We start from the raw sequence: 14,006 nt of genomic DNA on the forward strand, positions 1-14,006 counted from the left end.
CCCTATTCCAGATTCGCCCTGGAGGCGGCACGGGGCTGGGGCGCGGCGGCGGCAGGCACCTCCTAGGCGCACCGCTGGGAGCCAGCTCTCCCAGCCTGCCCACGCCGCCCCACGACCCCCACTTCCCCCACATACTTGATCTGGGGTCACTGCCTGCAGGGGTGGGCCTTCCCGCCGGGGTATTTTCCCTTCCGAAGGGGGCGGACCCTGCGGTTTCCTCCCAGGGTGACTTCCGGCAGAGAGGACTTGGCCCCCAGAGAGGGCGGGAGGTGACACAGTTGTTCCCCCAGCCCCGCGGGGCGGGCAGCACGGTTCACTCCAGCATGGGGGCTCCAGGTAAGGACCTGCGCCCGGCGCAGAGTGACGGGCGGCTCCGCAGGGCTGGGCCTGCCCTGCCCTTCCTCCTTGGCTGTCTGCTTTCACTCTGGACCTCAGCAGCTTCCCCTTCCCACCCTGGTCCCCCCTGCAGCTCCTTCGGCTTCTCCCCATCTCGGCCGCCCTGTTCCGAAGGCTCCCGGGGAGGGACACAAGCCGGGTTGGTAGTGGGCTCTTCTGGGGAGGACCAGGGGGTGGGTGACAGGAGTCAGGGCTGCAGATGGGTGGGAAGGCTGAGCGAGCTGCTGGGCTTTAGCGTGTGCGCGTCTGTGAGGGGTAGCGCCCGTCTCCTGGGTGTGACGGTCGTGTCTGCGTGTGAGGGAGGGTGCGGGCTGTGGTGTGTGCGGTAGGGGTCGCCTTGGCAGCGATCTCTGGGCTCACCTCTTCACTTCACTGGCCTCAGCTGTCACCTCCTCCGGGAGGCCTTCCCTGACCTTCCCATCTGAGCTGGCAACCAATCCCGCCGTTCTCAGCCCCCTTGCCCCGCTTTGTCTTTTCTTCATGGCACTTGCCACCACTGAAACGTTAGGATATGTAACTGCTCCCCCCGCTCCCCCGCCCCATGTCGGTTGACTGAGTGCACATTGAGCGCCAGGTACTGCACAAGGGGGGTTGGGTTTGTTGCCTCATTTGGTGTAAAGCGTCCTTCTCCGCATAATGATAGTTATCTCTCTGCACGATGAGCGTGCCGATGGGAGAGTTAAGGGAGGTAATGTGCCATACGTCAGTGCCTAACTCAGTGCCCGGAACACGGCAAGCGTCGATACTTCGTGACTGTTTCATTTGTGCCCATGTAGGCACGACTATGGGTATGTGTCACATTTCTGGGTGTCTGTGGGGATGAGCCTTGCTTTGGAGCTTGCCATCTTGTGTGCATCGGTGTACGTGATCCTTCATCCACATGTATTCCTTCGGCAGTTCTGTGCTGGGTGTTGGAAATACAGCTGAGAGGCAGCTTCCGTTCTGTACTGCTGGCGTCCCCAGCCCAGTGGGAGAGACAGATCTGTCACCGGGAAGTGGAGCAGGCACAGGGAGGGGGGTCCGGGCTGGGAGGCCGAGGCACGGGGGACTGTGGGAGCCCAGAAGACTTGTCCAATTCGGTCTGTGGGGTGTCAGGGAAGGCTCCCCGGAGGAGGGGATGTCTGGGCTGACATGTGAAGGATGAGTGGCTGTGAGCACGGCAAAAAGGTGGGGAGGGGATTAAGATGGAAGGAAGACACCTTTCAGGATCACGTGATTATTTATTGAAATGATCATAGGTGCAATCATGTATGTATGTTCGCATACATGGTGGACACAGACGTCCAGGGCATCTGCACACACAGACTGACTAATCCCTGAACGGGGTTGAATGGGGGGTCTTATACGTGCCAGGCGCTGGGTTAGACCCTTTACTTGGGTTTCTCGCTGAATTGGCCTGCCCGGGAGGCCTGCCGTGGGTTCCCCCCCTCCCACCCCCACCTCGACAGGAATGAATACATTGTGTGGCCTGGGGCAGATCACTCGTGCTGCCTGGTCTTGGGCTGCACATCCGTGGACTGGGTTCAGGGGTCTACCCTGGCCATCTCCCAGGCTGAGGTGGCTCTGGGTGTGTGAGTGTGTGCACGTCTGTGTGTGTGTGTCTGGTTTAGTGACCTGGGTGTATCTGTGGATGCACATCTATCTGTGAGTGACTAGATGTGTGAGTGTGTGCACATCTGTATCTATCTGTATATCTGTCTGTGAGTGACTCTGGGGGGTGAGTTGTATGAACATCGGTGTGTGTGTGTGTGTGTGTGTGTGTGTGTGTCTGTCTGTCTGAGTGACTCTGGATGGTGAGCATGTGCATGTCTGTCTGTGTGCCTGTTTGAGTGATTGGATGTGTGTGCATGTCTGTCTGTGTGTCTGAGTGACCTGGATGTGAGTGTGTGTCTGTCTGTCTGTGAGTGACTCTGGGTGTGTATGTGCACATACACACAACAACAGAAATTAATTTTCTCAAAATTCTAGAAGCTACTAGGCCGGTGTGGCTCAGTGGTTGAGTATTGATCCATGAACCAGGAGGTCACGGTTCAATTCTTGGTCAGGGCACATTCCCCCAGGGTTGCGGGCTCGATCCCCAGTGTGGGGTGTGCAGGAGGCAGAACTATAGAAAAGGATTCCGCTCTTGTGTCTGGCGTCCTTTCCCTCTGTATCTGTCTGTACTTACGTGACTCTGGGTGTGTAAGTGTGGAATGGCCATAAACAACCAACCGAACCTTCTGTGCGAATGGGTCTCTCGGTGTGACTCGGGGTGTGAGTGTGTAGCAGCGAGTGCAGGTGTGCACACTCACGTCTGGTGTGTTTTGCGTATCTGCCCGTGTCATTGTGTCTGGGCCTCTGCCTTCATCTGCACACATCCCTGTGTGGGGTCCGTGCACACCCTGGGCGTGTTGCAGGTCTCCGCGTGTGTCTGGGGCCCTGCCTGGCGTGTGTGCGGTGGCAGCTCTTGCCTGTTGTCAGCGCAGCTGTGGGGCCACATCTCTTGTTGTGTCTGCCCGGATCTCCATCCCGCCCTCCTGACAGCTCAGAAGTGTTCGCTCCCTTGAGGCTGCCCAGGGACAGCTGTGGGGCTGTGGGGGTGTGAGGTGTGGTTCCTGGGGAGGCTGGGACTAGGCCAGCTGGGCCCGCAGAGGTTCCCGGCAGCACAGCCCCGGCCCAGAGGGGCTCCCGGGCCAAGCCTTGACTGAAGCAGGCTGTGGAGGCCGGGGACCCAGGGGACTGGCCAAGCGGGGCCAGGAGGGGTGAGGGGCAGCCCTCGGGCCCTCTATATTTAGCCCCATTTTCGGTAAGTGCTAACGAGAAGCTGACCCAAGTCTGCTAAAACTGGCGGGGGGAAATGCAGAGGAGAAGTGAAAGTCGGGTGGGAGGGGCGAGGGAGGGGTGAGGAGCGGAGGGCAGCCAGCGTTCCAGGCCTGGGGCCATCGCCTGGGGCGAGGCCAGGGGGGGTGTGGGCACCCTGGGTGGGTCTGACTCAGGAGGGTGGGAATCAAGGGGCCCATAGGGTCTGTACCGCTTTTCCCTGACCTTTCGGCTAAAAAGTTACACGCTGCCTGGGAGGGGAGAAGGGCAGGGTGGCCACAAGTAACCAGCCGATCGTTCTGGGCAAATGCGGCTTTGAGCGGGGCGCCAGAAGTTTCCAGGGGCAGGAGCACATGAGAATCACAGGGAGGGGGCCTTTTAAAAATCTGATACTGCCCGGCCAGTGTGACTCAGCGTCGACCTATGAACCAGGAGGTCACGGTTCGATTCCCGCGCAGGGCACATCCCTGGGGTTGCGGGCTCCATCCCCAGTGTGGGGCGTGCAGGAGGCAGCCGATCAATGATTCCCTCTCATCATTGATGTTTCCATCTCTCTCTCCCTCTCCCTTCCTCTCCGAAATCAATAAACATATATTTTAAAAAACCTGATACTCGGGTTGCACCCTGTCCCAGTGAAATCTTGTCTGGTATGGGACTAACATTAGTATTTCTGTAGCCAAGAGAGGTGGCGGGGGGCGGGGCAGCCCTGCCTGGGCCCAGGTGCAGGATGCCTGCGGGTGGGCAGCTCAGTGGCCTCTCGATGGGCTTGTTGGCGCCCCCCGGTCTCCATTAGGCCCTCGTTTGGCGTTGGGTTCCTGCTTGAAATGGAACCCCTATTCGTCCTTGGAGGAAAAGAGCCAGCGAGGCCTGGGTGAAGTCAGCACTGGCCCTGTTGCCATCGGCCCAGCCTCCGGGCAGTGGTGTGTGTGTGTGGCGGGCTGGGGGGGTGGGAGGCGGGTGGGTTTAGGGAGAACGAAGGAATCAGAGCGGTGGAAATGTCCCCTCAAACCGCTTTTGCCCCTTCAGCCACTATCCCTGCCGAGGGGGTGACCTACAGGTGAGGTCAGAGCTGTGGGTCCAGGTGTCAGGTGACAGCAGGGAGAGGGGCTTGTTTGGGCTGGATTGGGTCCCGGTCCCTCCGAGATTCTTTCATGTATGGATTCCTCCCAAAGACACAGTCCCAGCCCGAGCAGCGATGGCTGCAGCCCGGGTCCCCAGGGCTAAGAGTCACCGCCCAGGCGGTCAGGGTATGTTAGGGGCAGGGGCATCCCAGATGAGAGGGACACCAACCACCGGGGAAGTCAGGGAGGACCTCACAGAGGAGGTGACCTGTGAGCGGGGGCCTTAAAGGGGAGCAGGCGTTGGCTGCTAGAGAAGGAACGGGTGGCTCGGGTGGGAGAAGAGCAGAGGCAGAGGCCTAGAGGAGGGAGATCAGGGCTTGGGGCCACTCTTGTTTAGGGGACCCACACTTCCTCTGCTGGGCAGTGTCAGGCACCCCAAGATAAGACAGACCTGCCCTCCCCCCCAAATAACGATTCGGGGTGATGCCCGAATCCTCACTGCTAATGTGAGATGAATTTTTGAGCAGGTAAAGGTTAGCCCTAAGGTGACAAGCCTACTTTGCAGGATGCCTGGGTGTTGCGATCTGCCCGGAAAAAAAAAAAAAAAAAGACAGAACTGTCCTTGAGGGGGTCCTAGTCTGATGGGGGGAGACATACTGAGGCCCAAATGGCTACAGCCTCTAGGACAGTGATGAAGGAGATGCTGGGTCAGGACGGAGGGAGCAGGGGAGAGCTATCTGGGGGCATCGGGAGTGGCGACTTCATAGAGGATGGAACTTGTGCTGGGTCCTGAGGGATGAGTCGCCAGGTAGACAGTGTTCCAGGCAGAGGGACCAGCTCATGACAAGGTCTCAGGAAATTTGGTTAAATGGCAGAGAGACAGGAGGACAGAGGCAGGGACAAGTAAGAGACAGAGCTGCAGGGAGGGACATCAGCAAGCATTTATAGTCTGTTCTTCGGAGTGGGGTGATGCCAGTGATGAGTCAGACCGAACTTTGCATCCTGGTCTGATGGGAAAGGACTGGGGCCCAGGTGGCCACAGCCCTGTGAGCTCGGGGCTCGGACGGTGGGAAGGCACAAGCCTGGGAGGCCGTATTAGTTTGCTAGGGCTGCTGTAACAGATAGCACAACCGGGTGGCTTAAACAACAGACATTAATTTTCTCAAAATTCTAGAAGCTACTAGGCCGGTGTGGCTCAGTGGTTGAGTATTGATCCATGAACCAGGAGGTCACGGTTCAATTCTTGGTCAGGGCACATTCCCCCGGGGTTGCGGGCTCGATCCCCAGTGTGGGGCGTGCAGGAGGCAGCCTATCAATGATTCTCATCATTGATGTTTCTATCCCTCTCTCCCTCTCCCTTCCTCTCTCTGAGATCAACAAAACATATTTTTTAAAGAAAATTCTGGAAGCTAGAAGTCCAAGGTCAAGGTGTCAGCAAGGCTGGTTCCGTCTGAGGCCTCTCTCCTTGGCGTGGGATGGTCGTCCTTCCCCTGTGTCTTCACTTTCTGTGTGTGTCTATCCCAGTCTCCTCTTCTCATAAGGACACCAGTCATATTGGGTCAGGGCCCACCTGATCCAAAGACCCTATCTCCACATACAGTCACATTCTGTGGTCTGGGGGTTAGGGCTTCAACATATGAATGTTGGGGGACACAACGTAGCCCGTAGCAGAGGCCAAGGATGAACACAGACTCTCGGTGGTGGAGGTGAGGTCAGAGGCTGCCCTGGTCTGTGGCAGGAGAGGCATCCAGCCAGGTGGAGAGCTGAGAACCTGCAAGGTCCGGGCTCCCCAGGAAGCAGAACCCCCGAGCAGAAGGAGTGCCTGGTGTGGTGGAAGAGCATGATGCATCAGTGGTTAGAGATGGCAGCGGAGGGTGGCAGGGGCCACACCCCAAGGCCAGGCCAAGGAGCCTGGGCTCTTGGGGGAGATGGGGAGCCAGGGGAGGGTTCAGCGCCAGGACGTGCTAGATGAGGGAAGGATCTCCCTGGGGCTCTGTGGGCACTGGCCGGAGTCCGGCACAGGGCTGGGCAGAGGAGTCAGGGATGCTAGGAGGGGTGGAATTTAGGGCTGCCTTAGCGTTAGCTGTTGCCTGGAGCCGGGCCTCACCACAGCTCCCTTTGTGCCCTCTTATGTCTCAGAATCGTTGGCCACTCGGTGCCCTGTGCCCAGTGCCCAGGGCCCGAGCTCCCATATCGTCCTGAGCACCCGCTGCCCAGCCTACACCTTAATAGGACTATGTGCTGGCTTATTCTTTTTTTTTGGCTTTGAAATTTTTTCTTTTTGTGTGAAAACATACATACTTATAGGAAAGTGCCCAGATTTGAGCGTACAGCCTGAAGAACTCTCACATGTGTACAAACTCCTGTCAACTCCCGAACAGATCACGATGCAGAACTTTCCCAGCCCCTTCAGCCTCCCTCATGCCCTTTCCCGGCTGCACCCCCCCCCAAAGGTACCCACCCCTCTGACCTTGATCATCGGATGTCATCTCGCCTCCTTCTGAAGCTTCGAGGAACGGGAGTCCTACTGTCCGCTCTTGTGTCCGGCGTCCCTCCCTCGGCGGCAGGTCTGTGAGGCCGCGGTCCGAGAGGCAGGAGTTGGTGCTGCGGCGTATTTCCTGTGTGGACACACCACAGTTTGTTGGTCCAGTCCCCTGTGGACAGGCCCTGGCGTTATTTCCCGTTCAGGGCCTTTACTGAATGAAAGGTGCTGGGAACACGGGCACCTGTGGGCATTGGTGGGCGGGACGCCGGGAGTGGACGTGCGGAGTTGTAGCAGGGGCACCTCTTAGCTTCCCTGACTTGTGCGCGTATTGATTTACACTCCCACCAGCGGTGTGTGGCCTGGCTTTTTAATCAGGACTATTAAACCCGAGTGACGTTTCGTGTCGGGGAATCTTCAGTTGCAGAATTCCTGGACTTCTTTGTTGCTGAGGGTGTCCCAGCTCTCTCTTTAGCTGGCCTTCTAGAGTGGGACAGCTCCTTTGCTAGGGTGGGCCACGGGGTCGGTGGGTTTGGAGTGACGTGTGGGAGACACATTTGGGTCTGAGTCAGGGACATGAGTCCGGCCTGAGGCCAACTTGGGAATCGAGTCCAAATGAAGAGCTTGGACTCTTTGGATGGGAGTTGGGGTCCAGGGTGGGGAAGGGGATTGAGAACGGGTCAGGCAGAAGCCCAGATTTGTGTGTGTGTGTAGGGGGCCGGGGGTGGTCTAGAACCAGGAAGGATTGGTCACGAGTCAGTGTCAGGGTGAGATTGGGTGGGGTGACTGTTGGAGGTGAGGTGGGTGGAAGTCAGGACTGGGGTTCATTAGCCTGCAGCAGCCCTGATTAAAAGCAGGAACCCTGCCTGGCTGGCGTGACTCAGTGGTTGAGCATCGACCCATGAACCAAGTCATGGTTCAATTTCTGGTCGGGGCACATGCCCCCGGGTCAAAGGCTCGGTCCCCAGTGTGGGGCGTGCAGGAGGCAGCCTATCAATGATTCTCTCTCATCATTGATGTTTCTATCGCCTCTCCCTCTCCCTTCCTCTCTGAAATCAATAAAAACATATTTTTTAAAAGCAGGAACCCTGGAGTCAGGGAGGCTGGGGTCCAGTCTCTACTGTCTCACTGCTTTTGGGGAGGTGACACCCCCTCAGGGCCTCCTTTCCTTCCCTGCGAGAGCGGGGTAATATCAGCACCAACTACCAGCGTGAGTTTGGTGCTTGGCACTGGTAAGCACTCGGCATCGGAGTGCCGAGACAGGCCACGGTCTCCATTGCATTGTGTCCCCTGGTGCCCCCTCCCCTTGGCCGCGTCCCTTCATTTCCGGGGTCCACAGAACTGTAGAAAAGGATTGCATTTTAGGGGCCAGGTATCTTGCTGGGATTTGGGGATGCAGTTGGAATTCAAGACTGAAATCCCAGGTGAGGTTTAGGTCTAGGATTAGGTTTGAGGACAAGGTCGGGGGCAGAGCGGGAAGAAGCTGGAGCTGGAGTTACTGAGATCAGAGCGGGGCTGCCCCTCCGGTGCAAGAGGGGAGGCGGGGGGGGGGGTGGGACGTGAGATGCCGAGGGAAAGTGGTGGGCAGGGGAGGCCGGGGAGGCCGGGGAGGCCGGCAGCGCTGAATCACCCCGGAGATCTTCAGACGTGCTCCTTTGGGGATGCTGCCGTCCTGTCACATCCCCCAGGCCCCGCTCAGAGTGGAAAACACGCCTCAGCTGAAACCTGGTGAGGCAGGACGGCGCCCGGGGCCTGGTGCCTGGGCGGCGCCTGAGCAGAGGCCACGGCTGAGCCTCTCCCTTGGAACCTCAGCAACCTCCTCCCGGGCCGCCGGGCCGCCGACCACTGTCTCCATCCCGCCCTGCCCCACAGCCCCCCGGGCCACCCTCCCTGTGCACCTTCCGAGGGTGGAAAGGATCAGGCAGGAGCCGCAAGGCCTCAAGGCCCCTCGCGTGTCCTCCCAGCGAAGGGCAGAGGCCCGAACAAAGAGACACTCGCCAGGTGGCAGGGGTGAGGGGCTTGGGGAGAGGCTGCGGTGGAGCTGGAGGAGGGGCGGGAGCTTGCCCTTCCTCACCCACGTCCATCCTCCTCTGTCCCCAGAAATAAGAATGTCTAAGCCCCTGGAGGCCGAGAAGCAAGGTCTGGACTCCCCGTCAGAGCACACAGGTGTGTGGGGAGCAGAGGGTGGGCGGGGCGGGTGGTGGGAGCTTCGGGGCAGCGGGTGACACCCCCCCTCCCCCTCTCATTGCAGACACTGAAAGAAATGGACCTGACACTAACCACCAGGTCAGGGGGCGCGGATGAGCCGGGGGTGGGGGGTGGGAAAGTGAGAAGTGGGCTGTGCGGGGGTGGGGGGAGACAGGTGTCAGAAGCTGCTTCATCTCACTGGTCCCATCCCCACCCCAACTTTCTCTTCACAGAACCCCCAGAATAAGACCTCCCCGTTCTCCGTGTCCCCAACTGGCCCCGGCACCACCAAGGTAAGCGCCTGTCAGAACAGCCAGGGCAAGGGGAGGGGGGTGCTGGGTGCTGGGTGCTGGGTGGCAGTTGCTTTTGGAAGTGTCCCACAGGCCTGTCATGGGCCCAGGGCCGAAGGGGGCACCTAGCCCTGGTACCTTGGTGACAAAGGTCCTCCCACCCCTTCTCACCCTCTGGCTCCTGCCCCAGGCCTGTGACTCACCCGGGCTCCTTCCCCTTCCCTGGGGGGTGGGGGTGGCCAGGGAAATCCCCCCCAGAGCCCCAGGGCGATGAACAACAGGAAGCCGAGGGCCCGCCCCCATCCCAACTTCCCTGACTGAACTGGGGCCTGCCCCACCCCACCCTCTGCCCCCCAAGACACCCTCAGGGGGTGAGAGGTGGAGGGTGGAGGGGTCAGGGGGAGGCAGACCCAGTGAGGATGGCTGGGGGACTGAGCAGATGCTGTAGGAGAGGACGGTGGGGTGGCCGGAAACGGCCACACAGAGCAAATCCCAAATCCAGATGGGGCCCTGCTGGGCTTCCCGGGTGTCTGGGGCCCAGGTCTCCATCGTCCAGTGGGTGGGGCAGCCGGCAGGTCCAGAGGCCTGAAGGCAGCACAGCGGGCAGGGGCGGGGGCAGGACGCCTGATCCTGACCAAGGTGGCAGAAGGATGGTGAGGGGCTGGGGGCTGCTCTGTGACCGTGGAAAAATCACGTCCCCTCTCTGGGCTTCTCAGTCTCCTCTTCTCTAACGGGGGTGAGGGGGTGGCCTCTGAGGTCCCTCCACAGCTAGCGTGCCCTGAGGATGCTCGGTGGGCAGGTGCCCAGCTGGACCTCCCTCCCTCTGATCGCGGGTTTGGCTCTGACCTTTAGAACGTGCATCTCCTCCACGCCCTCCTTCCTCAGCTGAATCTGTGCAGCCTGTCCTGGCCCCACTGCAGCCGGTTTCTCTCTGGTGAAACCACTGGGCACGGGGGTAGGAAGGGTTCTCCCTCCCCTTCCCAGGCCTGCGCCCTGGCCCCAGGGAAAGCTCAAGGCTGCCCCGCCCCGGGCCTCTGCCTCCCCCTCCGTCTCTCCCGCCAGTCTTGTCCTAACTGCAGGCTTCACACGCTCCCATCACGATTTCAGACACATCCACCCCCATCAGGTACAATTATTTACATCAGACCTTTGTTAATTGGCTCCATTTTTTAAAAAAAAAAACCCGTTAAATTCGGGGGGATGTGAAGCCGATACAAACGTGGAAAGAAGAACATAACGAAAATAGCCTCCCAGGTACCCATCAGTCACCTTCGACAACCACCGACTCTTGAACCGGCTTGCTCTTTCAACAGCTGAAATAGACGTTTTTTTAAGTGGAAATTTCACGAATGGAAAACCAAAATCACTTGCCATGGAAATACACGCAATGATTATTACAATGTACCCAGAGACGCTTGCCTGCGCCTCAGGGCCTAAGCCTGAGGCCCGCCCTCGGTCAGCAGGGGACTTGGCCAACTTTGGGAGGCGCTGGAGCCGTCCTAGCAGCTGACGGCGACTTTCTTAAGAGAGCCGGGAAGCATGAAAGAGCTCTGAAGGAGGACTAGTGTTCTCGCCATGGCTATCAGTGCTGTGTGGGGCTTTTTAAATTTTTAACTGAAAGATGACACACACACACGATCCTCCGTGTACCTCTGCGTCACCAAAGCAAGACACAAACACGACCGGGCTCCCAGGAGCGCCCTCCCTCCCTGCCAGGGATCGGACCTTTTCTCCTGGGACACTGGGCTGCAGGGTGCTCCCGATGCCCCGCGGGGCCTGAGAGTGTGTGATGCATCAGGCCATGCCTCCTCCCACCCCCATGTGTCCTTGACCCACAGACCCTCCCGCACCCCCCCCCCCCCCCCCCCGGCGAGCCCACCGTTGTCTGGCTTTTTGTGTAGGAGAGGAAGGAGGCCAGGGCCGGGTTATGCTGGTCTGCCCTAGGTGTTTTTTGTTGTTGTTAATCCTCAACTGAGGACACATTTTTCCATTGATTTTTAGAGAGAGTGGAAGGGGCGGGGGAGAGAGAGAGAAACATCAGTGTGAGAGAGACACATCAATTGGTTGCCTCCGTCAGGCACCCCAACTGGGGCCGGGGATCGAACCTGCAACCCAGGTACATGCCCTTGACCGGGAATCAAACCCGAGACCCTTCGGTGAGCAGGCCGACGCTCTAACCACTGAGCTACCGGCCAGGGCTGCCCTATGTTTTTGGTGCGAGATGCCTCCACATCCTACAGAGAAACGAGGAGGAGCTGAGGGGCCCTGGGAGTGCAGGCTGCCAGCTGGCAGCGCCTGGGCCACCTCGGGCTGCAGGTGTGTTTTCCTTGTCCGGCAGCGTTCTTGCTTTAGATTTTATTATTTTTAAAAAATATATTTTTATTGATTTTAGAGAGGAAGGGAGAGGGAGAGAGAGAGACAGAAACCTCAATGATGAGAGACAATCATTGCTTGGCTGCCTCCTGCACGCCCCCTACTAGGTATCAAGCCTGCAACCTGGGCACGTGCCCTTTACCGGAATCGAACCCGGGACCCTTCAGTCCACCGGCCTACACTCTATCCACTGAGCCAAACCGGCTAGGGCTGTGCTTTAGATTTTAAAATCTGCCGCTGGCAGGCGCAGAGTAGGAGGTGGGCAGACCTGCCCTGAGGGTGGACAGGCGGGCGGTCTCTTCAGCCCACCCATCATCCTCTGCCCACCTCACCCGTTTGTGCTGTCTACGTTTGAATTCGTGACCCATGTTCTAAAGCTGTGGAGGGTTGTTTTTTTTTACTACCCTTCGGCCCTTTCTTCCAATAAAATCTTACTCCACTGGACAAATAAGAGACGCACCTCTGTCTGAACAGATGAGGGCTGTGGGACCCAGACCCCCTTATGTGAGATCCCAGGGCCCCCTGGCATCATTTCTCATTTTACAAACGGGGAAACTGGCTCCCAAGAGGGGAAAAGTGCTCCTCAAAGGTGGCCCTCCTCGGTGGGGAGTGTGGGTGCAGGGGGTGCGGTAGCCCATCTGACTGGCGAGGAAACAGGCCCGAGGGGTGGTGGCCTGAGCTCCCCGCCGGTCAGTGCAGGGTCTGGCCTCCTTACCCCCGTCCACTCCTCCTGTGCTGGCTGGAGGCTGCTGTTGCCACACTCGTGCCCTCTCTTTGGTTCGCAGGTGGGCATTCTCTCTGGCCTCCACTTAACATTCTGGGGTCCCGGACCCTGCCTCTCTCCCCCTCAGATCAAGGCTGAAGACCCCAGTGGTGACTCAGCCCCAGCAGCACCCCCGCCCCCCCAGCCGGCTCAGCCACATCTGCCCCAGGCCCAGCTCATGCTGACGGGCAGCCAGCTCGCCGGGGTAAGTACTCGGGGAGGACGGGCTGGGGGCACAGGCCAGTCGCCTCCGTCTGTGACGGGACCGTGGCCTGGGTGTCCCTCCAGGGCCACGGCCACACTCTGCCACCCGCCTCTCGCCCTCCTCTGCCTCCTGGAAGACTTGCGCCCTCACCTGTTTGGCTCGGGTACTAACCCCTCTCTGCCTTCTCTGCTCCTCCCCATGCCCCCCTGTGCCCCCGCTGCCCCACCCGCCCCACAGCTCACGGCGCTGATGCCAGCTCAGCAGCAGCTCCTCCTGCAGCAAGCGCAGGCCCAGCTCCTGGCCGCCGCCGTGCAACAGTCCAATGCTGCCGCTGCTGCCGCTGCCGCCTCCTCCACCTCCTCTTCCTCTTCCTCCTCCTCCTCCTCTGCCTCCTCCTCGACCTCGCAGCCCCCAGCCTCCTCTGGGGGAGGCAACCTGCCACCACCACAGCCTGCCAGCCAGCCCCCTGGGACCCCACAGCTCACCCTGTCCCAGCCCATCCAGCTCACAGCACAGGTAAGGGCAGCCCGGGAGCCCAGTCCTCCAGTGGAGGACCCGCAGGGGTGCGCAGGGCCTGACTGGGCCTCGTGGCTCATTCCCACCAGCAGCCACATGCCAGGCAGTTCCCGGCCACCCTAGGAAGCCTTGGCAGATGCTGCCCGTCTCTCAGGGGGGGAGGCGAGGCTCAGAGAGGGGACGTCCTCCACAGGAGGGAAGGCCCGGCTAAGCCCTTCCTACGCGTCTGGCTGGGGGTCACAGCCCCCTGGGAGGCTGGCACCTTATCCTCGCCTTACAGCTGAGGGGGCCAGGAGTCACCCATGGACGGCACCTGTGTGGGTGCAAATCAAAAGGCTGAGGATCAGAATTAGGGCCTCGCATGGGATCCCCAGCTCGGCTGGTGAATGAATCGCTCTTTCGGAAAAGGGGCTTGTGATCTCTGAGTTAGGACGCCCTGCATCCTTTCTCCCCATGCTGGAGACTTCCGGAAAAATCCTGTTTGGATCTGTGGGCTGTATTGCTTTCCTGGGACTACCGTGGCAAAGTTCCACAAGCCCGGTGGCTTCAAACAGCAAAAAGTATTGTCTCAGACCAGAAGCCCCAAGTCAAGGTGTCGGCAGGCTGCGCAGGGTCCCTGGAGGCTCCGGGGAGAATGACTCTTTGCTTCTAGCTAAGGCGGGGGGGGGGGGGAGGGGGGGGGCGGCGCGGAGAGGGAGGGGGCGTGCGGAAATCCTTGGTGTCTCGTAAATGGGTTGCTCCAATCTCTCCCTCCTCCATCTTCTTTCTGTGGGTGTCTGTCTCTGTATCCAAAGTTCCCCATCTTATAAGGACACCAATCATTAGACGAGGGACCCCCCCCCCAATGACCTCATTTTAACTTGACTACATCCGCACAGACCCTGTTTTCAAGGCAGGTCATATTGACAGGCGCCGCGGGTTAGGACTTCCACCA

At 59.5% G+C, this 14,006-nt stretch overlaps 1 protein-coding gene across 1 annotated transcript in view; it reads left to right on the top strand.

Annotated features, from left to right (window-relative positions):
• Positions 1 to 295: 295 nt before the first annotated feature.
• Positions 296 to 14,006, top strand: part of POU2F2 (POU class 2 homeobox 2) — a gene marked incomplete at its 3' end in the record, with an annotated part of 32,908 nt that continues 19,197 nt past the window's right edge. The window contains exons 1-6 of the mRNA XM_079799334.1: positions 296 to 336; positions 8,839 to 8,904; positions 8,990 to 9,024; positions 9,159 to 9,218; positions 12,440 to 12,556; positions 12,794 to 13,072. Coding sequence (XP_079655460.1) covers positions 324 to 336; positions 8,839 to 8,904; positions 8,990 to 9,024; positions 9,159 to 9,218; positions 12,440 to 12,556; positions 12,794 to 13,072 — 570 coding nt within the window. The 5' untranslated portion in view covers positions 296 to 323. The remainder of the gene's footprint in view (positions 337 to 8,838; positions 8,905 to 8,989; positions 9,025 to 9,158; positions 9,219 to 12,439; positions 12,557 to 12,793; positions 13,073 to 14,006) is intronic.

The sequence above is a fragment of the Cnephaeus nilssonii genome, assembly GCF_951640355.1.
Source record: "Cnephaeus nilssonii genome assembly, chromosome: 20".
Taxonomy (NCBI): domain Eukaryota; kingdom Metazoa; phylum Chordata; class Mammalia; order Chiroptera; family Vespertilionidae; genus Cnephaeus; species Cnephaeus nilssonii.